The sequence below is a fragment of the Malus sylvestris genome, chromosome 12 (assembly GCF_916048215.2).
Source record: "Malus sylvestris chromosome 12, drMalSylv7.2, whole genome shotgun sequence".
Classification (NCBI taxonomy): domain Eukaryota; kingdom Viridiplantae; phylum Streptophyta; class Magnoliopsida; order Rosales; family Rosaceae; genus Malus; species Malus sylvestris.
In genome coordinates, this window is record NC_062271.1 from 23,893,338 (window position 1) to 23,920,185 (window position 26,848).

General features: G+C 39.7%; 4 protein-coding genes and 1 long non-coding RNA gene across 16 annotated transcripts; 3 read left to right on the forward strand and 2 right to left on the reverse strand.

Moving 5' to 3' along the window:
- Positions 1 to 332: 332 nt before the first annotated feature.
- On the forward strand, positions 333 to 1,328 carry LOC126593806 (uncharacterized). Its single transcript, XR_007613037.1, has 3 exons — positions 333 to 623; positions 707 to 804; positions 980 to 1,328. It is a non-coding gene; the product is annotated as an uncharacterized LOC126593806 (long non-coding RNA).
- A 3,137-nt stretch (positions 1,329 to 4,465) lies between these two features.
- On the forward strand, positions 4,466 to 6,050 carry LOC126592282 (probable LRR receptor-like serine/threonine-protein kinase At3g47570). Its single transcript, XM_050257991.1, has 2 exons — positions 4,466 to 5,378; positions 5,531 to 6,050. Exons 1-2 carry the CDS (start codon positions 4,466 to 4,468, stop codon positions 5,704 to 5,706), a joined length of 1,089 nt encoding a protein of 362 aa, XP_050113948.1. The 3' UTR covers positions 5,707 to 6,050.
- A 1,255-nt stretch (positions 6,051 to 7,305) lies between these two features.
- Positions 7,306 to 13,012, forward strand: LOC126592618 (uncharacterized). Of its 2 annotated transcripts, none has more exons than XM_050258371.1 (9): positions 7,306 to 7,624; positions 8,112 to 8,151; positions 8,304 to 8,464; positions 8,562 to 9,314; positions 9,882 to 9,983; positions 10,467 to 10,506; positions 10,636 to 10,796; positions 10,896 to 11,648; positions 12,365 to 13,012. In XM_050258371.1, the coding sequence occupies exons 1-9, from the start codon at positions 7,421 to 7,423 to the stop codon at positions 12,665 to 12,667; spliced, it is 2,517 nt and encodes an 838-aa protein (XP_050114328.1). In that variant the 5' UTR covers positions 7,306 to 7,420; the 3' UTR covers positions 12,668 to 13,012. The 2 variants fall into 2 exon arrangements, with proteins under 2 accessions (XP_050114328.1, XP_050114329.1); XM_050258372.1 differs by having other exon boundaries at positions 9,936 to 9,983.
- On the reverse strand, positions 11,878 to 20,528 carry LOC126592617 (RNA polymerase II C-terminal domain phosphatase-like 2). Of its 10 annotated transcripts, none has more exons than XR_007612723.1 (11): positions 20,042 to 20,527; positions 19,299 to 19,769; positions 17,449 to 18,588; positions 17,281 to 17,332; positions 16,473 to 16,606; positions 16,308 to 16,361; positions 15,803 to 15,899; positions 15,561 to 15,709; positions 14,827 to 14,897; positions 14,033 to 14,386; positions 11,878 to 12,755 (listed from the first exon to the last, which is right to left on the reverse strand). XR_007612723.1 is itself a non-coding variant. In XM_050258369.1 (10 exons), the coding sequence occupies exons 1-10, from the start codon at positions 20,309 to 20,311 to the stop codon at positions 14,281 to 14,283; spliced, it is 2,544 nt and encodes an 847-aa protein (XP_050114326.1). In that variant the 5' UTR covers positions 20,312 to 20,527; the 3' UTR covers positions 13,762 to 14,280. The 10 variants fall into 10 exon arrangements, 1 of the variants encoding a protein (XP_050114326.1); XR_007612724.1 differs by lacking the exon at positions 11,878 to 12,755 and adding an exon at positions 14,507 to 14,585 and having other exon boundaries at positions 13,762 to 14,386; positions 20,042 to 20,528; XR_007612731.1 differs by lacking the exon at positions 11,878 to 12,755 and adding an exon at positions 15,331 to 15,421 and having other exon boundaries at positions 14,287 to 14,386; positions 20,042 to 20,528.
- A 2,564-nt stretch (positions 20,529 to 23,092) lies between these two features.
- LOC126593758 (flocculation protein FLO11-like) lies at positions 23,093 to 26,287 on the reverse strand. Of its 2 annotated transcripts, XM_050259876.1 has the most exons (6): positions 25,939 to 26,287; positions 25,741 to 25,852; positions 25,226 to 25,340; positions 23,924 to 24,880; positions 23,483 to 23,735; positions 23,093 to 23,378 (listed from the first exon to the last, which is right to left on the reverse strand). In XM_050259876.1, the coding sequence occupies exons 1-6, from the start codon at positions 26,132 to 26,134 to the stop codon at positions 23,374 to 23,376; spliced, it is 1,638 nt and encodes a 545-aa protein (XP_050115833.1). In that variant the 5' UTR covers positions 26,135 to 26,287; the 3' UTR covers positions 23,093 to 23,373. The 2 variants fall into 2 exon arrangements, with proteins under 2 accessions (XP_050115833.1, XP_050115832.1); XM_050259875.1 differs by having other exon boundaries at positions 23,093 to 23,735.
- Positions 26,288 to 26,848: the final 561 nt, after the last annotated feature.

The following is a 26,848-nucleotide window of genomic DNA, read 5'->3' on the forward strand; positions in this document are numbered from 1 at the left end:
GGGAGTTGACGAATGAGGTGTCTTGCTAATAGTCCATGTCGTAAGTACCAAAACTTCATTCTTTTGTTTTCTAAGTGGTAGCCCCGGACTTTTTCTTCATAGATATTGTTGATGAAGGTTGCTAGGCCCGAATAAGTGGAATTGCAGAAGGTGTAACCGTTGGTGCATTAACATCATAATGGAAGCATCACAATGATGGAAGCATCACAATGATGAAAGCATCATAATGATGAAAACACCATAATGATGAAACATCATAATGATGTTTCTTTGGTGGAATTGTTTTTCATTTCCCCTAACAACCGGAATTGTTTTTCAACATAACACCATCATCTGTAGGTCGAATCACAAAGTTGTCTTCATGAAAGTTGTTCGTTAATTCCTTAACTACAACATATCCAAATTGGAGAGCCATCGGAGCAGTACAACTCCAGAAATCCAGGTATGATGAGTGACTGGTTATTATTTTTCTGTCAACCCGTCAGATTTGTTGTGAGCTTCGAAACTCCATTTTCTCTTGTTCAGATCGGTATGCTTTCTTCATTGAAGTTGTTTCTCAGCTTGTGAACTACAACATATCCAAATTTGAGATCCCTCGGAGCTGTATAACTCAAGAAACTCAGGTATGATGAATGACTGGTTATTATTTTTCTGTCAACCCGTCAGATTTGTTGTGAGCTTCGAAACTCCATTTTCTCTTGTTCAGATCGGTATGCTTTCTTCATTGAAGTTGTTCCTCAGCTTGTGAACTACAACATATCCAAATTTGAGATCCCTCAGAGCTGTATAACTCAAGAAATTCAGGTATGATGAATGACTGGTTATTATTTGTCTGTCAACCCGTCAGATTTGTTGTGAGTTTCGAAACTCCATTTTCTCTTGTTCAGATCGGTATGCTTTCTTCTTTGAAGTTGTTCCTCATCGACTCTTTCATAACATATCAAAAATTCAGGATGAACTAACGGTTAAATATTTCCAGATCTTCGAAACATCACAACAGCTTCGAAATCTGCAAGAAGCCGACTATCATGTTTGGAGCTTCAACACTTTAATTTCCGTCGCTCAAACAGAAATGGTTCCTTCTTGAAAGTTGTTCATATGCTCAAGAACTATAGGGTGTCCAAAATTCAGCTCCATTGGAGAAGAGCAGAGGTTGCAGAAATTTGATAGATGAAAGGAGGCGGAAGAGGGAGAGAGAAAAAAAAGTCTCTTGGGTTGGATTTCTATTTTGGGGCAGATTCCAATTTTTGTAGCACCTTCATTATTGATGAATTGCTTGTACTTTTGTCCATTATGAAATTTGGGACTTTGGCTTGTTGTTGGATCTATTATAATATATTTGGGAACATATATAAGTGAATAAATAAGAAGGAAAATTTTGGGCCCTTGTGGGTGTAAAACAAAAAATGTTTATGTTTACCCAAGTGTTTTTGTACAAGTTCAAGGGCATCTTGGGTTTTGTGAACAAAATTTGTTTATTTGGAGCAAGGTTTTGTGTTGAAGCTTTGTAGGTGAAGCTTTGGTGTTGAAGCTTTGTGGGTGAAGCTTTGGAGGTGAAGCTTTTCGGGTGAAGCTTGTTGGGTGAAGCTTTTTAGGTGAAGCTTTGTGGGTGAAGCTTTTTAGGTGAAGCTTTTCGGGTGAAGCTTTTTGGGTGAAGCTTTTTAGGTGAAGCTTTTCGGGTGAAGCTTTTCGGGTGAAGCTTTTTGGGTGAAGCTTGTTGGGTGAAGCTTTTTAGGTGAAGCTTTGTGGGTGAAGCTTTTTAGGTGAAGCTTTTCGGGTGAAGCTTTTTGGGTGAAGCTTTTTAGGTGAAGCTTTTCGGGTGAAGCTTGTCGGGTGAAGCTTTTTGGGTGAAGCTTTTTAGGTGAAGCTTTGATGGTGAAGCTTTTTGGGTGAAGCTTTTTAGGTGAAGCTTTTTGGGTGAAGCTTTTTAGGTGAAGCTTTGATGGTGAAGCTTTTTGGGTGAAGCTTTGTGGGTGAAGCTTTGGAGGTGAAGCTTTTCGGGTGAAGCTTTTTGGATGAAGTTGTTTTTTTTTTTTTTTTTTTTTTTTTTTTTTTTTTTTTTTTTTTTTTTTTGGCGCTTGACACGGTCTTCATTTGCTTGTTTTGTAGTGACTGTGGAAGACAGATTGCTTTCTGATTGAGAAGGGTTTCGGCATCGCTTGCTATGAATGTAAAAGAGTGAGGGCTGAGTTGGCTAAATTACCTCTTTATTGAATTCATTGCCAAATGGCCTTCATTACATAGGATGCCGAACGGCTATAGCTCAACACTTGTACATCGTGAGTCTATTTGTAGTAGTACTTCAAGTGATCAGCGTTCCATGGATGGCCAAGGGTCTTGCCATCGGAGCTTCTAAGTGTGTAAGAGCCAGGGCGACTGATGCCAATGACTTCATACGGTCCATCCCAGTTTGGACTAAGTGTGCCTTCACTCGGGACTCTGTCGCAGAGTAATCTTTTCTTTAAGACCCAGTCTCCTATTTTGAAAGAACGAGGCTTGACCCTAGAGTCATAATAGTTGGAGATGCGCTGCTTGTAGGCGACATTCCTCAAGTGAGCTTGGTTTCTGTGTTCCTCGACTAAATCCAAGTTGAGGGTGAGTTGTTTGTCATTTTCACTTTGAATGTAGTTCTGGACTCGGAATGTTGCTTGCTCGAGCTCAACAGGGACAACCGCCTCTGTGCCAAAGGCAAGTGAGAATGGAGTTTCTCCTGTTGAAGTCCGATATGAAGTGCGATATGACCAAAGAACTTGGGGTACAAATTCTGGCCAACAGCCTTTAGCTTTGTCCAAGCTGGTTTTCAAAGTGCGCTTGATTATTTTGTTGATGGCCTCAACTTGTCCATTAGACTGGGGATGAGCTGGAGAGGCAAAGCATAAGTTGATGTTGAACTTAGAGCAGAACAACCTGAACTTCTTGTTGTCAAACTGTCGCCCATTGTCAGTGACTATCGCATTGGGAATGCCGAATCTACAAAGGATGTTCTTCCACACGAAGTCTTCTATCTTTGCCTCAGTAATGGTTGCCAAGGGTTCTACTTCGGCCCACTTTGTGAAGTAGTCCACTGCAACGACTGCGTAACAGACTTTGCCCTTCCCTGCCGGCATTGGGCCGATCAAATCAAGTCCCCACTGGGCGAAGGGCCAAGGGCTGATCATAGGAGTAAGAGGCTCTGGAGGGGAATGAGGAATAGCCGCATATCGTTGACATTTGTCACATGAGCGGGATACTTTGATGGCATCCTGGTGGAGTGTTGGCCAGTAATATCCTTGGCGAAAAGTCTTGTGTGCTAGGGACCGAGATCCAGCATGATCTCCACAGACTCCCTCATGTATTTCCCGAAGGACGATTTCCGCCTCGGCAGGCGTAAGACACCTTAAGTATGGCAGGCTAAAACCTCGCTTATAGAGTTGATCATTGATGATCAGGTAGCGGGTAGACTTGTATCGAATTTGCTTAGCCTGGACTTTATCATTTGGGAGGGTGCCATGAGCAAGGAAATTATAGATCGGGGTGATCCAATTATCCCCCCGTTGTAAGTTGCATACTTCTGCGGCCATGGTGCTTGGTGTTGCCAACAGTTCGACATGAATTTTTCTTCCAAACTTGTCTTCCACAGCTGAGGCGAGGCGAGCCAGGGCGTCTGCATGACTGTTTGCCGCTCGAGGAACTTGGGTGATCTGGTAGTGGAAGTGCTTGAGCAAAAGTTGTGTTTGCGCAAGATATGCTGCCATGGAGCTGTCCTTAGCATCAAAGTTGTTGGTAACCTGGTTGACCACTAATTGGGAGTCACTGAAAATATCAATTTGTTTAACCCCGAGGTGTTTGGCCAAACGTAATCCTGCTAGAAGGGCTTCATACTCGGCCTCATTGTTTGATGCCTTGAATTTGAAACGAATAGCATACTCCATTGCTACTTTGTCGGGCGTAGTCAAGACTAGTCCCGCTCCACAGCCCTGTTGGTTGGATGAGCCATCAACATACAGACTCCATGCTGAGGTCGTTGATTCTACCTTCTGAGCTTCCGGGGGTAATGAAGCCACTGCTTCAGGTGTAGAAGCAATGTCAACCGGATATGTGAAGTCGGCAATGAAGTCTGCCACTGCTTGGCCCTTCTCAGCTGGCTTTGGTTGGTAGGAGATGTCAAACTCACCCAGGCCTGGGCCATCCCTTTCAATTTCTTTGATCATGGCTAACAATTATTTTACTGGTCCGCTACCGCCTGAAGTGGGAGATTTGGAAAATCTCGCGGAGCTCGATGTATCAGGAAACAAATTATCAGGTGAAATCCCCAAAACTATTGGCAGTTGTATTATGTTGCGGCGCCTTCATATGGAAGGTAATGAATTCAAAGGATCACTTCCTCAATCTCTTAAAGATTTAAGAAGCCTGGAAGACATAGATATTTCCCGCAACAACTTATCTGGGCAGATTCCTCAATTTTTTTGGCAAGTTTAGATTTCTTATGAATCTCAATCTTTCTCATAATGATTTTGAGGGTGAATTGCCCAAAGAAGGGATCTTGTCAAATGCAAGTAGTGTCTCAGTTCTTGGTAATGAAAGGCTTTGTGGTGGAATCTCACAATTCCGTCTACCTTCATGCCCCAACATAAAGCCCCATTCATCTCATAGACTATTTTCCAGAAACGTAGTCGTGCCTATAGCTTGTGCACTTGCATTTATAATTGCTCTATCATGCTCTATTGCCACTTATTCGAAGGTGAAAAGCTCACGAGGTGGACTGGCCACTTCACGTTCTTATAAGGATTGGAAATCAGGTGTCTCTTACTCTGAACTCCTTGCATCAACTAATGCATTCTCTGTGGACAATTTGATTGGGTCGGGAAGTTTTGGTTCTGTTTACAAAGGAGTGATCACAAGTGATGGAACAATAGTTGCTGTGAAGGTATTAAACCTTCAACAACAAGGAGCTTTTAAGAGTTTTATTGATGAATGTAAAGCTTTAAGAAGTATAAGGCATCGTAATCTTCTAAAGTTTGTAACTGCATGCTTGAGCATTGATAATCTGGGAAATGACTTCAAAAGTCTAGTTTTCGAGTTCATGGAAAATGGAAGTTTAGACTCATGGTTGTATCCAAGAGACAAGGAGCAATCTCAGATTAAGAGATTAAGCCTTAACCAAAGATTGAATATTGCCATTGATGTTGCTTCCGCGTTGGATTATCTGCACCACCATTGTGAAACATCCATTGTTCATTGTGATCTAAAGCCAAGCAATGTTCTTCTTAATGAAGATATGGTAGCCCATGTTGGTGACTTTGGATTAACAAGGTTCCTCTCGGAATCATCAAATGATTCCACCCAAAGTCAAGCAATGTCAGTGGGGCTGAAAGGTTCCGTAGGCTACATTCGTCCAGGTATGGATCCTTGTTAACAAGCCAAATTTTTATTTTTAAAAAAATTAAAATTAGATTTCTTCTTTTGAAAAGAAAGTATTAGAACATTCTTGAATACGATTGAAATTACATTCCTTATGTTGTAATATCTTAACACATGTATTTAACTGTAGAGTACGGCATAGGAGGCCAAGTTTCCATATTCGGAGATATTTATAGTTACGGAGTACTGTTGCCAGAAATGTTCACAGGAAAAAGACCTACTGGTGACATGTTCGGAGATGGTATAAGCATTCACCAATTTACTGCTATGGCATTGCCTGACCATGTCATTGACATAAGGAGATGACATGGAAGCTGATGATAGCAGATACAGAAATGACATACAAGAAAGACCGATTGCAAGACATCAGGATTACGACCTAGTCCAAGGAAGAAAATTGGAGGAGTGCTTGGTTTCGATGATGCAGATAGGGCTTTCATGCTCTGCGATTTCACGAGGAGAGCGGATGCATATGGATGTCGTTGTGAACAAAATGAAGACTATCAGAGACTCGTACCTCGGTTTGAGAAGAAGAAGAAGCATATAGATTATTAATCTCAATATGCAGGCCTCATCTACATATAGATTATTAATAAAAGCATAGTTTTGTATCATGTTTGAAAAATAAAGAAAGACATATGAATTCTGTAGTTTATATAGCAGAACAAGCAATAGTTATATAATCTGTTTATGCAATATATTTTTCCTTTCGTTTGAAAAATAAAAGACATTCTGTTTCCCTTTTGAAGACATCGCTTCTTCTATTGTGTCACTGCAAAAACGAAAACCAAATATCTTTATGTATATATTCAGTTACGTTACTATCTCCGAAAGAAATCAGAAATTTATTAATTTGTTCAGTGCAGAGTTTAATTACCTGCTGCATTGGCCTTAATTCAATGCAGATCCAATAAGTGTGTCTTTGATTGCAGCAATTCCTTCACAACATGATTAATATCCATTCTCTCTCACGGGGAGTACACTGAACAAGCAGCTCCGATTCTGAATATTTCGATCAGGCAGTCCTGGTTCAAATCATCTTTTCGCTGCCCCACGATACTTTTGTCTTTGCAAGTTGATTCCTCATCCTCTCCTTCCCCTCCTTCAACAAACGATGGGTCTAAAACTTCGGATATTTGTTCAGGCAATGCTTTGCTAACAAAGTTATGGAGTTGTAGTCCGTCTTTAAGCAGGTCGTTGGTGGGACATTTTTTCTGTGAACATCTCTAACAAAAGTATCCCGAAGCTGTATACATCCATGTACGTTGTATCCTCGTTGTAACCTTGCCTCCCATCCCATTGTTGGAATTCTATTGAGTTCTTGGAAAATCACTCATTCCCCTGCTAATTAATGAGCTTATTTTACGGGAATAGAATATACCTATGAATAGTTTGTGTTTGTTGTTGCTGCTTTGATACGGTGTTGTTAGCTTTACTGTTTTTTTTTTTTTTCTTGTGATGAAAGCTATTTGTTCTTTACTATTTGTTTTCTCTTTTTCTCGTCAACATATTTTATGTATAATAAAAAAAAATAGAGAACCATTATGAAGTTACTAGTTCAACATTCAACAAAATTGGACATAGCAACGTAACATATGCCACCTTTGTAGTGCTTACCATTTGACACTGAAACGAATCAAGGGTTGAGATTGTCCGATCGGAAAAAGCAGCCATCACGGAGTATATGAGGATCAAGGGCCACAGCATTTTCTTGCAGGTCAATCTCTCTACAAACAGTTATAAAACAGTTGGTTGGGGTTGCAAAGCCAGATTCCATTCAACCCAAATGACCGATGACGTGTCCCCAACCTACACGTGGAGGCGGATCCAACCTCTCCCCAGGAGGACCCCACCACTATATATGCCACTTGAACTGGATTGCTCATTATATAAAAGTGACAGAGACCCCCACTAGCAAACAACCAAGTACTCTCTCTCTCTCTCTCTCTCTCTCTCTGGAAATCCAGAAAGCAACAAGCTTTGAGTGCGAGTGCAAATCGGGTGAGTCAGTGACCGAGTCATGAGGACCCTGTCGAGTTCGAGTTCGAGGGTGGCGGTAGAAAAGAAGTGGGTGGGCAGAGAAAATGTCTTTTCCCGCGAGCTGGAACCTTGTTTCCTCAGGCCAAAGAGAAGTGGGAACCTTCGGTTCTTGAATTTGGTGTGTTTTCTGAGACAGAGCAAGCCCGTGATCAGACCGATCATTTGCCTCTCATCAAAAACTCAGGTGGATTCTTTTATCATTTTTTCTGAAAAAGTTCTCATAAATTCAGTTTTTTTATTTCCTGGTTTTTGAAATTTGGATGAAGTTTCCATTTTTGTTTTCTCTGTTTTCAAAAATTCTGGAATATGATGTTGTTCTTGCTTTTTGTCATTATTCTTTTCTTTGTGTTGCCAAAAGCTTTGGAATCTTGCTTTTTTGGGTTGGGGCTCAAGGGGGTTTTGCTAGATTCTCTTTTTTTTTTTTTTTTTTTGGAGTAGGTTAATAATTGGCAGCTTTATTATATAATCATTTAATTTATTTTTAATCTTGTTTAGCTTTATGATCTTTGTCATAATTTGTTTTCTTTCTTTAGGGATGTTGTCATAATTTAAAATATTTGTTTGAAGAATTTGTTTCCATATCATAAAGTGTTGATGGTGATTAAGTTAGTTATTAGAGACTATACTTGACCTGAGACAGTCAATCTGATTTCTGAGCATTCTCTCTGCAGACAGAATTGGAGATTGCAGATTCTCAAATTCAGGAAACACGTAAGTTCATGCTGTTTCTTTTAAAATATTATACAATACATATATTTAGATATAGGAAGCCTTAAAGGGCCTGTATGTGTGTGTGTGTATATATATATATATCTGTGTGTGTATGTGCATATTAATCTTGCTAACAATACCATGTCGTGCAGATCATACAAAAACTATTCATGTGAAGTTCCAGTTGCAGAAGGGGTGCTCGTTCGGGCAGGAGTTCCTCATTGTAGGGGATGATCCTATGTTCGGTTTGTGGGATCCTGCAAGCGCAATACCGATGAACTGGTCAGATGGGAATGTGTGGACTGTTGAGCTGGTGAGTGAAATCTACTAAAAAGTGTAATTTTTTATTTTTTTTTGGTCAAGTATAGGCCGAATTTGTGGTTTAATGTAATGCCTTTGTGTTTGATTAGGATATACCGGTTGGGAAATCGATTCAGTTCAAGTTCATACTAAAAGAAAGCACAGGGAATATCTCGTGGCAGCCTGGCCCTGATCGGATTTTCCAGACCTGGGAAACTAAGAACAGGATCACTGTTTCCGAAGATTGGGCAGATGCTGAGCTTCAGAAAATAATAGAGGAAGATCGGGTTTCAAATCAAAGCGATGGTTCAAATGTTAACACAGATATGTTGATTATGGATGAGAACCTGACACAGCCGAATGGTGAACTGGCCTTCAATACAACCGCTGAACCTAAAATCACCAATAGTAACACTGATTCGGCAGATAAACCATCAGTGGAACCAAGGAAGGAACGAATTGGTGCTGATAATGGTTCTCCTTCACAAGAGAATATGACCCCTAAATGGCCAAAGTCATACGTGGAACCATACGAGGAACGAGTTGCTGCAAGAACTGCAGTGCATAATGAAGAGAGAGTTATTTTTCCGAGCGAGGATTCTGCAGCCATCTCAAGTAAGGAGTTGTTGGTGGCAGACAACATTTTAGGAAATAATGGTAGAGCTGCAACAGTAATGAACCTTTCAAGCACTCACATTGAGGGAAGCCTAGTTAACCATGAAGAAGATCCTGTTCTGATACCTGGGCTGACTCCTTCACCAGCTGTTCCAAATGAAGAAGCGAACAAAGAGGGAATCGAGAAACAGATGTCTTTTGATGGCTCGGTTGGAGCCTTTGAAGCTAAGGATCGTAATATGCCAGAGGTAACTGCTTCATGAGCGTGAAGTATCTTTTATCTTTTTCTGTTTCTTCTTGTACTGCATTTACCTCAGCCTGAAATAACAATCCATTCAATTTCCACAAAATCGCAAGTTGTCAAAGGCTATAGGAGAGATTGAATTACTAGGTAGTTTTTGGTTTCATCTTGTATGTTGTTGGAATCTATGTTTTCCGTGAAGAGAAGTTCATGATGATGATGTATCGCAAGGCAATTATTTAATTTCATCGAAATTGAGCAGTCATCTATATATTTTCATGAAGAACTGTTCATGTATTTTTGTTAGACCATGTTCGTGCAATATCATTGCAGTGTAAACGTTGTATGCTACAATACAAATCCGTAGCCATGTATTCTCCTATTGCAAATCGAAACTGCGCTGTCTGATTCAACTGAAACTATTAACCCTCGCAATATGACAACGAATTCTCTATCAAGCATTTCGTTTATATCTTTTGTTTCTGCTGGCAATTCATGAGCATTTAGAGGAACCCTATTCCTAAAAACATGTGAAAGAGTTCATGATGAATGATTTTTCGTTGCTATGCATAAGGCCAAAGAGAAGTGGAATCTTCGGTTCTTGAATTTGGTGTGTTTTCTGAAACAGAGCAAGCCCGTGATCAGACCGATCATTTGCCTCTCATCAAAAACCCAGGTGGATTCTTTTATCTTTTTTCTGAATAGTTATCATAAATTCAGTTTTTTCATTTCCTGGTTTTTGAAATTTTGATGAAGTTTCCATTTTCGCTTTCTCCGTTTTCAAAAATTCTGGAGTGTGATGTTGTTCTTGTTTTTTGTCATCATTCTTTTCTTTGTGTAAAGTTTAGGAATCTTGCTTTTTAGGTTGGGGCTCAAGAGGGTTTTGCTAGATTCTCATTATTTTTTCCTTTTTTTGGAGTAGATTATTATTTGGAAGCTTTATTATATAATCATGTGATTTTATTTGTTTAATCTTGTCTAAGCCTTCTGATATTTGTCATAATTTGTTTTCTTTCTTTAGGGATGTAGTCATAATTTAGAATATTTGTTTGAAGAATTTGTTTCCATGTCATAAAGTGTTAATGGTTATTAAGTTAGTTACTGGAGAATAAACTTGCACTGAGATAGTCAATCTGATTTCTGAGCATTCTCTCTGCAGACAGAATTGGAGATTGCAGATTCTCAAATTCAGGAAACACGTAAGTTCATGCTGTTTCTTTTAAAATATTATATAATACATACATATATATATATATATATATATATATATCTGTGTGTGTGTGTGTATATGTGCATATTAATCTTACTAACAATACCATGTCGTGCAGATCATACAAAAACTATTCGTGTGAGATTCCAGTTGCAGAAGGAGTGCTCGTTCGGGCAGGAGTTCCTCATTGTAGGGGATGATCCTATGTTCGGTTTGTGGGATCCTGCAAGCGCAATACCTATGAACTGGTCAGATGGGAATGTATGGACTGTTGAGCTGGTGAGTGAAATCTACTAAAAAGTGTAATTTTTTTTTTTTTTTTTGGGTCTAGTATAGGCAGAATTTGTGGTTTAATGTAATGCGTTTGTGTTTGATTAGGATATACCAGTTGGGAAATCGATTCAGTACAAGTTCATACTACAAGAAAGCACAGGGAATATCTCATGGCAGCCTGGCCCTGATCGGATTTTCCAGACCTGGGAAACTATGAACAGGATCACTGTTTCCGAAGATTGGGCAGATGCTGAGCTTCAGAAAATAATAGAGGAAGATCAGGTTTCAAATCAAAGCGATGGTTCAAATGTTAACGCAGATATGTTGAATATGGATGAGAACCTGACACAGCCGAATGGTGAACTGGCCTTCAATACAACCAATGAACCGAAAATCACCAATAGTAACACTGATTCGGCAGAGAAACCATCAGTAGAACCAAGGAAGGAACAAATTGGTGCTGATAATGGTTCTCCTTCACAAGAGAATGTGAACCCTAAATGGCCAAAGGCATATGTGGAATCATACAAGGAACGAGTTGCCGCAAGAACTGCAGTGCTTAATGAAGAGAGAGTTATTTTTCCAAGCGAGGATTCTGCAGCCATCTCAAGTAAGGAGTTGTTGGTGGCAGACAACATCTGCGGAAATAATGGTAGAGCTGCAACAGTAATGAACCTTTCAAGCACTCACGTCGAGGGAAGCCTAGTTAACCACGAAGAAGGTCCTGTTCTGGTACCTGGGCTGACTCCTTCACCAGCTGTTCCAAATGAAGAAGCGAACAAAGAGGGAATCGAGAAACAGATGTCTTTTGATGGCTCGGTTGGAGCATTTGAAGCTAAGGATCGTAATATGCCAGAGGTAACTGCTTGATGAGAGTGAAGTATCTTTTATCTTTTGCTGTATCTTCTTGTACTGCATTTACCTCAGCCTGAAATAACATCCATTCCATTTCCATAAGACCGCAAGTTGTCCAGGGCTATAGGAGAGATTCTATACTACTAGGTAGTTTTTGGTTTCATCTTGTATGTTGTTGGAATCTATGTTTTCCATGAAGAGAAGTTCAAGATGATGATGTATCGCAAGGCAATTATTTAATTTCATCAAAATTGAGCAATCATCTATAAATTCGCATGAAGAAACTGTTCGTGTATTTTCGTTACAATCATTAACCAACAAAGTTGACCATCTTCGATTCTTTGCACAATATCATTGCAGTGTAATAAACGTTGTATGCTACAATACAAATCCATAGCCATGTATTCTCCTATTGCAAATCGAAACTGCACTGTCTGATTCTAACTGAAACTATTAACACTCGCAATGTGACAAGGAATTCTCTATCAAGCATTTCGTTTGTATCTTTTGTTTATGCTGCTAATTCATGAGCATTTAGAGGAACCCTATTCCTGAAAAATGTGAGAGTTCATGATGAATGATTTTTCGTTGCTATGCATAAGGCGATGCATTGTTGTCGAACATCAGTATTTGATTTAGATGTTCTTGGCCCTTGATAATGCTGTTAATGATGTCCTCTTTTCTGCTATCTTTTCATGTACTCAAACCAATGGATTCAGTTAGACGAGAAGCGAGAACCATACAGTGACCTACCTGAAGCAGAAACAAGTGTAATGACCAACGGTGACGAGGAGAATTTTGACGATGAACAATTCCACTCAGAGCCAGTCAATGATAGTGTCTTGTGCAACGGCCAACCTCAAGTGGAAACAGCTTCCGCGATCAGTGAGAGAGAGAATTCTGCTAAGGGGGGAGGACAGTCCAACTCAGAGCCAATCAACGAGGTCTTGCACAATGATATGCAATGGGGTCGTAGAATGCTGCAAAACCTTCTGTCTGACTTCAGATTGTTTTGGTATTGACTTTTCCGGAAACCTGGGTAGAGAATTTCCGGCATTCACGTCAGCCTGCTGTTACTCTCCGGCTTTGTTGCTGAAGTTTTGTGGTAGCCTGCAAAGAGGAGAGAGAGGCAATCTTATAAACAACGGTTATATGTAGATATGATGCAAGAGTGCTCAGGCTTTTGTATTCTTTTAGTTTGTCATATAACTGTGGCATGATGTGTGAGAGGAAAATTTGTACCAAATACCAAGTTTTGTAAGGATTTGGTTGCTTTTTTCTAGCACTGTCATAAAATGCAGTTGGTCGAAGTGGAAAACACCTGACTCCGTCTTTCGGATGTAAAATAAACGCCTTCTTTTTGTGTTTTTGATGAGTTATGTTTTCATGTGTCGAACTATTATATGAAGAATGCGAAGGAGCCAAGCAGCGTGCGTGGCTGATGTGCATAGCTCTTCGGGTTAGAACATAATTAGGAAACCAGTTAGCGATGAATTGTGTCGAATCTCGGGAGAGTTTTGGATTCCCTCCATTGTAACCGAAACGGAAATTATGCTGTGCAGGAAAAATGCAGCTTGAAATTCTGAGTCCAAGAAGGTATCAAAGAAGTTGCTTGCCGATGCTACCAGCTAACATGTAGCTGGAGAACAAACTGTACTGACTGAGATCCATATTAGTTATCAACAAGCACATTGCGTATGGAATTGGGTGCTCTTCACAATTTCAGGTGCAGGAGTAAATGCTCTTAACCGACCGAATTAGAAGCCCTTGCGAGGTCAGTCTATCCCTAAATGCTAGTACGTTGACTATTGAGATTTACAGCAAGATTTAATTATCCGAGATTCCGAAGCAAAATTTAAATCTTGTTTTAATTTACAGCATTTGATTCCTCCCATAGATCCTGAAGCAAGAACATAAAGTGGACATCAAAATTTACCATTTCCAACACCATATTTTCTGGAGAAATGATTTCCGCACCCTTCTTCCCACTACTGTTTATTTTTAGCAATCAAAGGATAATCGAATGAATCACATTAACATGAGTATGCAAAAATCAGTCTAGTCTATCTGTATCGTATCGAATTCATATGACTAGGGTACGAAGATGTGAAAAAGATTTGAAAAGGAACCAACACAATGTAATTACTTATGGACTTTGACGGGATAATACAATTCCTTCGTTTTGAGAACAAGATGGTCTTAAATTTCAGGTTCCATGCTGCAAACTTATGATCAGTAAAATCTACGTAAAAATTTTCAAGGGGAAAAATGTGAACTATGTTCAGAGATGCAATCCCCAACCTCAATATGTAAGCAGGAAAAGATGGGGCAAGATGAAAAAAGACAAAGAATTTGCCCAGCTATCCACCAACAAAATATACACATACCCGCGTTGGCAATATTGAAACTGGCTCTCCGAAAGGGGTAAATATATTCCGAATTGTACAAGATGCCGAAGTCGTGTGCCTCCAAAAGCCAGTCTTTCTACTTTTACTTCCTTGTTCCTTTAGTTTTCACAAAGCATTGGAGGTTGGGGAGAGATGCAGCCACCTGGACCTCGCCGAGACCATTGTTTCATTTGTCGAGTGCAAGAGGAAGAATGCGCTAGCAGGAGCCAAGATTGAAATGACTCGTTTCAATGTTTGTCTGCAACCCCATTCTTCTGCTGCCGTGAAAATGATAAACTTCGTGAACCATGCAATATGTCTTCCTTGGGTCGTTTTGCAACCGACTCTATCAATCTGCAAAAAGATAATAACTAAAATGAAAAATTTAGGAAACACCGACATTCATGAAATAGTAAACATTGAACTCAAAAATCTTTTGGAGCCTTTTATTGTATATCCCAGGCAGTGTCTGACCATCATCTTGAACTACTTGTCAATCTTACAGATATACATTTGCGCATAGGCTAGGAGTTTGTTCTATTTGACCTCTGGCCTAGCAACACCAAGCGAAAAAATAAAAAAATAAAAACTCAAGAAATGCCTAAATGAACCATAAAGACATCTAATATCCAAGCAGAAACACAAAAGAAGCCATAAATCAACATAAAGTATGACTTGGCCATATTATATCCAACCAAGAACCCTTCAGGTTTCCATAATTGCCCAGCAAATAACAAAGATTCGGTTTCAGAAATGTCTCAGCTCAAACAGGGTGAAAATAAGTGTTGTGTTACCTTGGGGAACTGGCACGCTTTAGAACTTGCTGACTCACCGTAAAAGTACTCCCAGGTTCAACTTCAGCAGCCTGTATATTTGGCATTGAACACACGGGCATTAATCAGGAAATTCAACGCAAAAGTAAAAAATATTACACATTAGATGGAGGTCTCCTGTTTCCAGTTAAAGGAAGATAGTAATTTTGGGTTCAGAAGCTTCCCTCTCACAGGAGATAAATGGAAATGGTTTCACCACATGCACAAGTTAGATCCAGCACAAATATTGGGAAGAAAAATGAAATCTGTGAGAAGTTTAAAACAAGTCTATGAGAAGTTTAAAATTCAAGTGGAAGCCATACAGTGGGGTGGTAATGGTGATGAGGATATCTAAAAACATATCGACTGAGGTACGAATAATTGCTATTCATTCAAACCAAAAAGAGAAAAGAACAGAGGTAAATCAAGCACATGGGAATACTTGGATAACGGGTAGAAATGAGGGACTGACAACCAAGCCCGTACCTTTCAAAACAGGAATTAATGGAGCCAATAAAGCAGCAGTAGCAAACATTGAGGCCGGCTCATTCCGCTTACAGTGTTTTAGCCATCACATCTTCGTGAGATGCAAAATTCAAAATAGGAGTGGTTCTCCTTTCAGTGTCTTGCCCACATACCCTTTATCCAAGCATCACCTATGTTTTTGAACGTAGAAAATCAAATCAACTAATGAAAACATCATCTATTATCCCCACCTCTGAAGTTCTTTCTTTAGGCAATCCATCCCTTAGCAGCTCAGCCGATCCTGGACCAACCATGTCCAATAGAAATCCGTTTTCATTTCCTTTATTTAAATCTCTGTCCACGGCACCAGAACGAGGTGCAAGATATGCTACATATTTATCTGCCATCCGACACACAAAATACATTCAGCACATACAAACAAAAATACCACAGAAAACTGCAAGGAAAAAAAGTGGTTAACTAATAAAGTTACCAGCCAAGCTGTGAAGGGCATTCTCAGCAGCCTGTTGTTGAGCATCCTTCCTCGTCCTACCCATTCCAAAACCTATCTTCTCTCCAGTGAAAAGAACCTTTAAAAACGAAGTTAACAATGAGCACATTAGAGTCCAAAATTGATACAAGATAGCTCCTCAAAACAAAAATAAAGTACAAATGCAAAATTTATAAACAAACAAATTAAGAAAGGAGCTTTAAATTTTTTTCCAAAATTGCTCTTAAAAAAAGACATTTTCTCCTGGCCAGGTTTTATTGATTTGTTCTGCTAAAGAAAGATTAATGACAAATCAGGGTCAGCTTATATTTGGAAAACAGCACTCCTTAAGACAACATTTCAAATAAAACATCTATTGGGTATAATTAAGTCATTTCACAACAACTTCATACATATAAGGCATATAATTTACACAGAACAACAGCTGTGATGTCAATAAGCAATAAAACTACCAAAGTACAAAGGGAAAGAAAGGAAGTTCACTGACCTCAACAGAAAACTGCAAGTCATTGCTGGTGCTTAAAACAGACCTGAACTCAATCTGAGCAACGGGCATATCATGGATAACTCCATTAGGAAAAATTAAAAAGATAAGAAAGAAAGGAGGGCATGGGGCGCCACAACGGGGGCATAAAACTAAAGCTATTCATACCTTTGAACTGCACCTCCGTCCAATTTCCTGCAGCACTCCAATAGATAAAGGGGATGGTACCAGGTTTACTTTACCAGATTCTGTTTGAGATTCTATATTCAAAGAAGATGCCTGAATCTGGGATACACCAGCCTCTGCACCGAAAAACCAAATCACTCCTCAAAAACACCATATACTATTAATTCTAATAGAAAATTATAACTTATCTCGTGAACATTTTGATCAAAAACCATACAAAGACAAAACGATAATCCCATTCCTATCCTTCCAAGTTGTGGGGTTAACAGGCTACAAGTTAATAAAATTAAAACGAAGGAGATAAAGATAAAGACAAGGGGAAAGGCTCATTAGGCACAAAGCAGAATGATGTTAAACTATACTAAGTTGGAAAGACTATTGGACTATTGGAAAGGACTATTGGACTCTCCAGTTCTTTTTAATATCTCAAAAAAAAATTCCTCATTTAAACTTAAAAAGTAGAATGATGTTAGGCAGCAAGTATTTTATAAAAGAAACCTTTCAAACTACTTGAGAGGATAAGGACAAATCAAAAGGGAACTTAAAAATCAAGGTTAAAGGTAATTTGAAAATTAATGGATAATAAGTAAAATATCTATTTTTAAGATTTTCTGAGCTCCAAGGAACATCAATGTCTCCCTTATATGTTTAAGATTTTTCATGGAATGACCAAAATGATTTACAGACAAACTCAGGGACCACTTCTATCGATTTTCGTTGTCAGCGACCAAAGTGAGGAGTTATGCCAATCTTAAGAACCATTTTGGGTAAAAATCCTAAATTAGATTACCTGATGGCTGACTTGGCACAGGAAGATTTTGCAAATCACACCCAGACGATATCTGCAAATAGAGAAAGTTTTGGCCACTGAGATGTTTCTGGAGTTCTTACAGTAACACCTTAATTCAAATTGTCAAAAAAAGTCTCTTAAAGAAATTTTAACAAATTCTGACCATACCTCTTCCCTCTTCAAATCTGATTTGTGTGAGAGCAAACCAGTGGGTGTCGAACCTGGTGTAGCAGGACTGAAAGGATTCTGGTAAACTGACTTTTCAGGTTTTGAAACATCAGGCTGCTGAACAAGCCCAGAAGGGCGATTACTCGGATGTCCTCTATTGTTGTCGTCATCATCAACCAACCATCCTCCTTGTGCATTTATTGAGGATGCTGGCAGTTGTACAGGCACTCTAGATAGAAGAGGGGGCTCAGCAGAGCTTTGACTCCTTATATCTAGACTAGGAGTTGTACCAAGGAGTCCTCTCCTCATTTCATGGTCACGATCAGAAAAGCTATCTCGTCTAACAGGAAGTCCAAGCAGACCAGGTTTCTGAGAAGGCATGACCGGCCTCAGAGATGTACCGGCAGCATTGGGAAGAATTGCAGTCGGTGCTTGAGAGTTGTCAGACCTTGACTCGGCATTTTTCACAGATTGAACCACTGACTCCACGCTACCCTTATCATCAGATGGGTTCAATCTTCGTTCCACTTCGCTACCATTCATTCCTTCACTAATGGGAGCATTAGCATTTCCATTTGGTGCAAAACCGGTATCCTCGAACATCAAGTAATTGCTCACATCAGGAGCAGGAGGCAAATTTACCACCTCATCTTCATAAAAAACTCCAGAAATTCTTCGCAACAAAATTTCATCAAACTCTTTGAAAAAACAACCTCTGACATTGCATGCAACATTTCTTGCTACACAGAGGACTGGAACTGCACTAGCTGTCTCTGCTTGAGGAGCATAATAAGGGGTAAATGCTGGAACAACATGGACTCGAGGTTGATCCTTATCTTCCCAGACCTTGGAACGGTCATCAATAACCATTGCCATCTTTGGATGGCACACTCCTTGTTGGAAGACATTGAGTAAAGATTTCCTGGAGCCTGATTTAACACAAACAACACGGTCCAGAAGCTGCTTTGAGCCTATTAAGTGTGACCCTGGGTCAAGAAGCCTCCACATTTCTAAGGCATAATCTCTTTCAGCCATAGTACAGACGTAAACTTCAAACCTCTTGCGTCCTTTTGCAGTTAAATAACTTCTCAAATCTTCCCATGCAGGTCGTAACCGCACAAGCACACTGGTATCGCGATTCTGCATTAAAAACAACATTGTATTGTAGTCCTCTGCACATTTGTATGAGAATATGTAGCTACTATAATGAGATTAACTACATATCACTCATTGTACTTTTTTGTAAGAGGACAGATGTTTTACTATATAAGTTCTGAAAGCTTCCTGACTAATCAAACCGCCACATGAATTTTGGAAAATTTAAGGGGTAAATATCGCACAGAACGGGTGCATGTATCAATGGATAAAAAAGTAAACATCCATACGTTGATCAAAAAAGCAATGCAGGTGTTCGGAAAACCTACAAAGGTCTAGCTAAAAAGGTCGTACCCAGTGCACAAGGCTCCCGCTTTACGCAGGGTCTGGGAGAGGTGAATGTCGGCTAGCCTTACCCCCATTTATGGAGAGGCTGCTCCCAAACAAAGGTCTAGCTAAATGAAAAAAAAATTAAAACTGATTTGCAAACAAGATTCGCCTACGCTCTTAGCATGCAGCCAAATATTTGTCTGCCTAAGGGACACACTACGTAGTTCTCATAACTTTTGCATTAGGATGGTGTTGTTCTCAAGTCCTAGGAATGAGAGATATTGCAACGTATTGTCTCAATCCGCTCATTCATTATCTCTTAAAAAAGGCATTTAGCGCACTTCCCAATCCACCAGGCCAAACATATAAAACAAAAGGACACAAACACATAAAACATAAAGAAACAAACATGACTAGAGGATCACCTCAGGATTGATGCGAGTGAGCACAATGTTCTTCTCTGGCAATCTAATGATAGGCCGAACAATTTTCTCGTGGTTATCAGACAGTGGAGGAACCTCCTCTAGTTGTACCTTATACAACTTTCCATTATCCGTCACACAATCATTATCTATGTACTGCTTCAACAGCCACCTATCGTCCATGTACCGCTTCATTTCAGCAGACATTCCGGCCATTCGAACCCCATCACTCTCGCGTGCAACCCAGCTTCGTAAAGTCTCAACTCTATCCTCAAAAGACTTCATGGTGTTGGCAACAATCAACGTCTCATCGAGATCAAACACAATTGAAAGAACCCTCAGATTCAGCATTCCTAGAGAAGCACTGTACAGACCTAGAGGAACCGCATAGCACCAAAAGCACGGAAATTTCTTCTGCTTACTCGGCATGGCTACCAAGTGAATCTCTTCATCCCCAACCAACACAGTCGCCGTCTGCGTAACACAATTAATCACCGCATTAGTACACTCCGCTTGATTAACTCGAAAATAAAAACAAAATCTGGATCACATTCTTCATTTAATCAAGATACTAAGTGAGCTAACTTTACTAGGTCAGTTTATCCAATCAAATTACATCCAAAAACTTCATATTAAACTTCTATGCTGCTGGTACATTTTCTAGGGAACCAAACAAAAAGCTCAATCTAACAAAACCAACATAAACAAAAGCGAAATTCGGAAAACGGAAGCGATTGAGTGGGGACCTTGAACTCATAGAAACAGGAGGCGTGGAGATTGATCAAATGCGGCTGTTCGACAGGGGAGGACGATTCGAGTTTGCATCGAACCGAAAACGAAGAAATCGTCTGCAGAATCGAGAGGGGAGGACACCTCTCGCTTTGCTGCGAAATCCGGTGGATTCGAATCTCATTGTTTGGGAACTGGAAACTCCCCTCCGTCACCGGAATAGCGTCCAGCTCCCCCAAACACAGCTCGCCATGGTAGACCACGGACTTAAACCCTAAACGGCTCATTAATTTAGATCAATCCGAGAACGAAAGCGCGAAAATTTGAGGCCAATTCGTAATTTGAAAAGATCAGGGGGTTTTCTGTGAAAAATTTGGGAGTAATTCTCCAGTTTCGCTCTCTGCTCCTCCTTCCTCACTACTCTCAGACCTCTTCGCCCTCACTCTCTCTCTCTAACTTTCTCTCTCTATCTCCCTCTCTCTGCCTACGGTTTCAAACAATGAGACTCGCCGGGTATTTATAGGCCCAAGGGGGCAGTTATGTGTCCAAATTACCATTATATCCATTCGGTCCGGACCCATTGCCTTGCGTGTCATGCCCTTGGCGGGTAGACGAGAAAATAATTTGTACGCGTGTCGTATGGAGGAGTCCCATGATTTTGAATGTACGGATCCGAACCGTTGGATCGTGGGTCGGATTTTTGGACTTTTCCGAATCTTTCAGCTCAAGAGGCATCAAGAATTGGCCACCGAAATACAAAGGTACAGGTCTTTATTATTGCGAAAATAAAATGAGGCTATTCAATAGCCATCGCGTATTTCATTACTTTTCTTCCTTTCCGTCCAAAATTAGAAAAAAAGAATATCGAATAATTGATTCATCATTGAGAGGATTAACTCAAAAAAGACGAATATTGTGATGCTTTAACAGCAACAGTTCAAACAAGACTTTTCCATTTCGTGTATTGTGGAAAATACAATATTATTTTATATTTTAATTTTTTAATTCAGACAGTTAATTTGATTTTTGTCAGCTAATTAACGGAAACCAGGCTGAACTTTGTTATTACTTACATGAAATTTCAATTTGAAAATATATTTTATACATATATATATATATATAATTATAAGACCAACATCAATGGTTAAGTTAAAATTCAAAATTTAAGTTTTAAACTCGTCCAAAATTTCTCCAATCATTGGGCTATAAAAATGATTTGGATTAAGACTTATTTTTGGGATAAATTTAACTGAGAAAACGAACTAAGATTAATGGCTGAGACCCAGTTGCTAACTTTGTTAGCCACTTACAAAATGAAATTTTAACGAAAAGCTCCCAGTACTTTTCACTTTAACGAAAAATCATATTTTTACATTAAAAAGTTAATCCTGGTATTATTCACTTTACCTTTTATTTTGTCCTTATCATTACAACTCAAAGTTTTTAAAACTTTTTTTTATTAATTTTCCTCTTACAAAATAGCATCGACTGTTCTTTTTTATTTTATTTTATCTGACGGGCCACATAGGATGAGCTGAAACAGGAAAAGTTGTATTTATAATGTTTTGGTATGTAATTGACCAGGAATAAACGTCGCGGTCATAAAGAATGTTAGTAAGCTGGGTGAGGTCCATTTGGACTTTATTTAAATTGGGGGACTGTGAAAATGGGCCTCTAGAGATACTTGGCCCTCAAAATCCAATTAGAAGTCTCAAATAGGATTTGACAACTCAATTTATTGCATGTGACTCTTTCTGTCTCGGTGAATTGCAGTAGCGAAATTACCAGCTGGTCTTTATTTTTTAATAAAAAAAATAGATTTCCAAAAACATTTACTTTATAAATAAAAGTTTGCTATTTGTTAGGTTTATTGCATGACCACACATATACGGGATTCCAGGGGTTTTTTCCTCTCCTAATTTTAATTTTTTCCTCAAAAAAATATCATTCACCTTATCTCCTAAAATCCTAATCCTAAAGCACAGAACCAAGCTCCAAAATCCATCATAACCCACTAAGCAAAAAGAAGCAAAAGCACAAAGAACCAAAAATTAAAGTCAAGAACTTTCTCATCTGTAAAATGACAATGAAAAAACAAAAGCTGGGAACTTTGAAGAAAAGTAGATTACTGTGGAATCTGGAAACCTAGGCTGAAATGGGAGGCTCTGGAATCCTGCTTATGTAACGGAAAAGTGCTTTTGCGTTTCTGGGCCTGTATGGTTTTAACCAAAAACCAAAACCCAAATGGCATAGAAACAGAGAAGGCAGATGGACGGTGGGAAAGCAAAGGGGGAGGATTAAATTGAAAACCCATGTTGCGTACGAACAAAAGTTTAGGAAATAGGAATTGGGTTTAGTGAATTATCACTTTTCAGTGGGAAATTTGATAAATTTGAAGAGATCAAAAGTAGTACCGATTACAGAACCGAGTGAGAGGAGAGGCTATGACTGTTTGTGATGGCTGACATTGTTTTTCTTGGGTTTAATCTCTTTACCCAAACGGCAAGGGAAGGGACAGACTAGGCAAAATTAAAGTGAGGGTTTTGGTGGAGAGGGACTTAATGGGAGTGATCACATTCGTAAGTCAAATTTGATTGATTTGGGCGTTCTCCTCCATAATTCTTTAGGCATTTTCTGGTACTGGTAGGTAATCAGTCACACAGAAACTGCTCAAGTTTCAAACTCACCAAAACCAAGTTTTGTACAAAAGAAAATATATCTTAGTTGATTTTTTCTTGCTAGGAGGAAAAATCCTTCTTTCTTGACGCACGAGAGATTTTTGGGTTAACATGTGGACGTTATCAACCCTACTGGTTAACCTTTATCAACATTCCCTTCACTTCAAACACCCCCTTATTTACTGTCCGACATAATTAAGTATGCGGAAATGATTTCCGCACTCATTTTTCTCTCCTGCATTCCTCCCCTTTTCTTAGGATTTGGATTGAATAAGTCATAAGAGAATCAAGAGTCAGAAAAAAGGAGACAAGTGCAAAAGGAGAAAACAGGAATGTGAAATTCACTACCTTAAGCAACTCGACGTGGAATGTTCTAATATGACAACAATATGAAGAATGAAACCTTAATAATTTCAAGTTTCGTAGTTTGAAGTGAACAGCAAAATGTAAATGCCGAAGGAGGTCTTCAGCTTCCAATCATCAAAATATAATACGAACAATCATGTCTACAGAGAATATGGTTCATTGGATGCACCTGATATTTGTTCCGCTAGCAATGTGAGGACCGATATTCAGAACAGACATGCACTCACAAGCTTTCTCTAACATTTACAGTATTATCGCGTGCCTTCTACCATCAGCTCCTTCAGGAATGAGTTGCCGCTTAATTATCATGCTGATTAGGCCAACCCCATGTCAAATAATAATGTTGAGATAATGACGAGGATGGATGCAAAACCAATAATCCGGGGTTGATGGTCACATGGGGTGGTCACCTACCTCGATGGCTTGCAGGAGAGGAATTTCCTCTCTCACTTCCAAGATCAATATCTTCAACTTCACACCCCTCCAAACTAACAGGAATGGTGTTGACACTTGGTTCGGAGCTAGCATTGCTGCATGTGGCAAGAGGAGAGTCCATAGCACCAATTGTATTGCTTTTTGATGGTTTCGTTCTGACGCTATACCCAGAGGAGGCTGGAACATTTGTCAGAACTGGCCGTAGATTGCCTGCCATGCTTCGCTTTATATCCTGCATAAGAAAATTCCAAAATTAGTTAAAAACTACTTCTTACAACGAGTGCTTTGCTAGTGACGCGGATAATTATGTATCACACCAAGCATAATTTGGATAGTACTAAGTGGGTTGCAAGATCTGAATGCCGAACATTACGCATTAAGTGAAACAAAGTGCGCTTGAACAACGAAGGTGATACATACCATGTGCCTCATAGCCATATCAAAGGACTTTTTAGAAAGATTTCTTCCAAAGCCTGAGCTTTCAGAGGATGAAGGCTTCCCAGCAGAACCCTTAAGAGTAGTGTAATGGTCATATTGCTTAGGTGGTGCCAATCTCCTCGAGTTTACTACTCTCTCAACCATTTGTGTTCCCATAAGTACAGGGTTCACATCATCATTGTCATGGGCAGATGCTCTGCTTATGACTCGATGAGAGTTCCCACTGGTAGCGGTACTAACATTTGAAGCCCGTGCTCTAGAAGGTGAACACGATTGCTGTCTTGGTTTTCCGTTGCAACCAGCCACAACAGAAGATGCTTGAACACTTGGCACTCCAGGCCTATCCCTAGAGGCTGAAGCCGGCCTTTGTGGCAATGATGTTCTTAAATTTGGTGGAGCATCATGCGAAAACCCAGGAATCTTAGAGGATTTTGAGGGCCTTGGTTTTACTGTTGGAGAACTTCCACGTGATGAAACGGGAGTTTTTGAACTTGTGGGACGTAACTTTGATGCTGAAGAAGATCGACCAGGAGGGGCAGATACAGCAGATGCACTTGATGAACTTAGTTGACAGGTTGGTGTCGCTGATCTTGATGTTGGTGCAGAAGGTCTGCCAGTTGGTGTAGAAGAGCGAGGGGTGGACCGAGAAGGAGTTGAAGATCTCACTGGAGGAGCCGCAAGCTTTGCAGATGATAAGGTGGCTCGTGAATTTGGGGTGGAGGATCGTGAGGGCTTGGTTGATGAAGGTAATGTGGACCGCCCAGTTGGTGTTGTAGACCGTCCAGTTGGAGTTGTAGACCTACGAGTAGCAGCTCCTGACCCTCTGGGTGTTGAGGGCCTTCTGTTACCGGTACTGGAAGAGTTCAGTCCAGACAGCAATGTTGGCTGCTTAGATGTTATATTGTTCCTTGAAGCAGATTCTATCTGGTTGTTTGCTAGCTGAAAGTCCCAAGTTATGGGAAACATAACAGCATAAATTTGCAAATCATGACTTCGTAAGTAAAATGAAATGTCCCAAAACAAACAACAAAACACCATGTGCAGTCATAAGTTTGTAACTCGTAAAGAAGACTAAAACTATGGGAAGATTCAAGTCCAACATTACTATGAGTCTATGACACACATACATCTCATAGAATCTACGATCAACGAGTCAAATGTACAAATGCTGCACGTACATTTCATAGAATTAACAACAATGAGTCAAATGTACGAATGCAGCACATACATCTCATAGAATTTAACGCTTATATGTATCTAGAAATCATTTTAACGAGTCCTTACCCGAGATTTTGGAGCGAATACATGGTCATTAGTAACCTCAGTCTGATTCGTTATTGTTTTCTGCACTTCCATATCCAAGGACGGAAAAAGTGGAGTAGCCGGTGGAGTAAGAAGCCTGTACATAGAAAAGATCACCGATAAACGATAGCAGAACAACTCCGGAGTTCAGACCAAAGCATAGAGATTAGAGTGAGAACTATAACTGTAAGTCTACAAAATTGAACAAGAGTTTCTATGTGAAGGCTCAAATCAATTTTTCTTGAAAACAGCCCTTAGAAACAGAACAGCCCCCGATTTTTCGGACACCTCAGCGAAATGTTTTGGAAATCAGATCCCATCTCATTAGTCCTAGGATAATTAATCCTATCCAATTTAGCAACAGAGCAATTATCTTCATCAATTCAACAAGTTACCATGATCAGAGGCTTAAACTTTGATTAGTCCTAGGAAAATTTAATCCCACCAAAAAATAAGCATAAAATCAAAGACTTAAACTTTGACACTAATTTACTCACCAATCGTAATCAGACTTCTCATTCTCCGAATTCAAAAACTCATCCACCCGGCTCTTCCGCGGCGGCGCCCCAACAGTCCTAGAAACCGCCGCGCCTCCACGGTTAACAAATTCTGCACAAACAAACGCAACCACCATCAAAACCAACAGACAAAGACCGAAACTTTAAACCACAAACAAGAAACCCAAAAGGTCGTACCCGGAGGAGCAGCGGCGGCAATAGCGTCGAGCTCATCGGCGTTCTTGCTCGGAGGAAGAAGAAGAAAGCCGGTATTTTTCTCCTTGTCGCGCCTCCGCATCTCGAGAAACAAAGCGAGCTCTTCGTCTCTGTCGCTCGCGTTCACCACCTTCCCGAAGCTCCGTTCTCGCGCCCTCGACTCCAATGTAACTTCCATGGTTGTCTCTGCAGCTCAGCAAACACAGAGGCTGCTGCGAGGAGAGAGAGAGAGAAGGAGGAGCGGAGTTTTTTGGTAGCTGAAATTTTCAGGTGCTGTTTTTTCTTGGCAGTTCTCTCTCTCTCTCTCTGTTTTGCAAGCGTTCAGAAATTTGAATACTAAAACGAAGCATTGGGAAATTAATATTTTATTTATGGGCTAAGAGGTGGCGATAATTACGACTCTGCCATTGTATTTGTTCTTGCGAGACGCAGCCTTAGTCATCTTCCTCATCGACTGTAGACATGTGAAGATAAAGCTGGATTGAATTGGATACATGTATGCGTGATTTTTGGGTTTGAAAAAGCTTAGAACTTCTTCCATAAGATTCTGTAGGAGAAGATTGAGATTTGAACGCATGACTTCAAGTGCAGAGTAAACGCTCTTAATTACTTTTTATATAAGTATCTTATCTAAAATGGTAATCAAAGTTTAGCATCTTAGAAGCTCTTGGGATTGGATTAAAAGACGGGAGAGAATTAAGTTACTAGTTCACTTTCCTCCAAATATATCAAAAAACAAAAGTGTAGCTCGTTAGATTGTTAAATTTCAATATGTGACAAGGAAAATCTCTTAATAAGATTTTTATATTGCTTGTAACTAGACTATTTGTTTTAGTATGTTGCAAAATATGTTCAAGATTGTGAATACATATTACATTTGATCACTCTAATT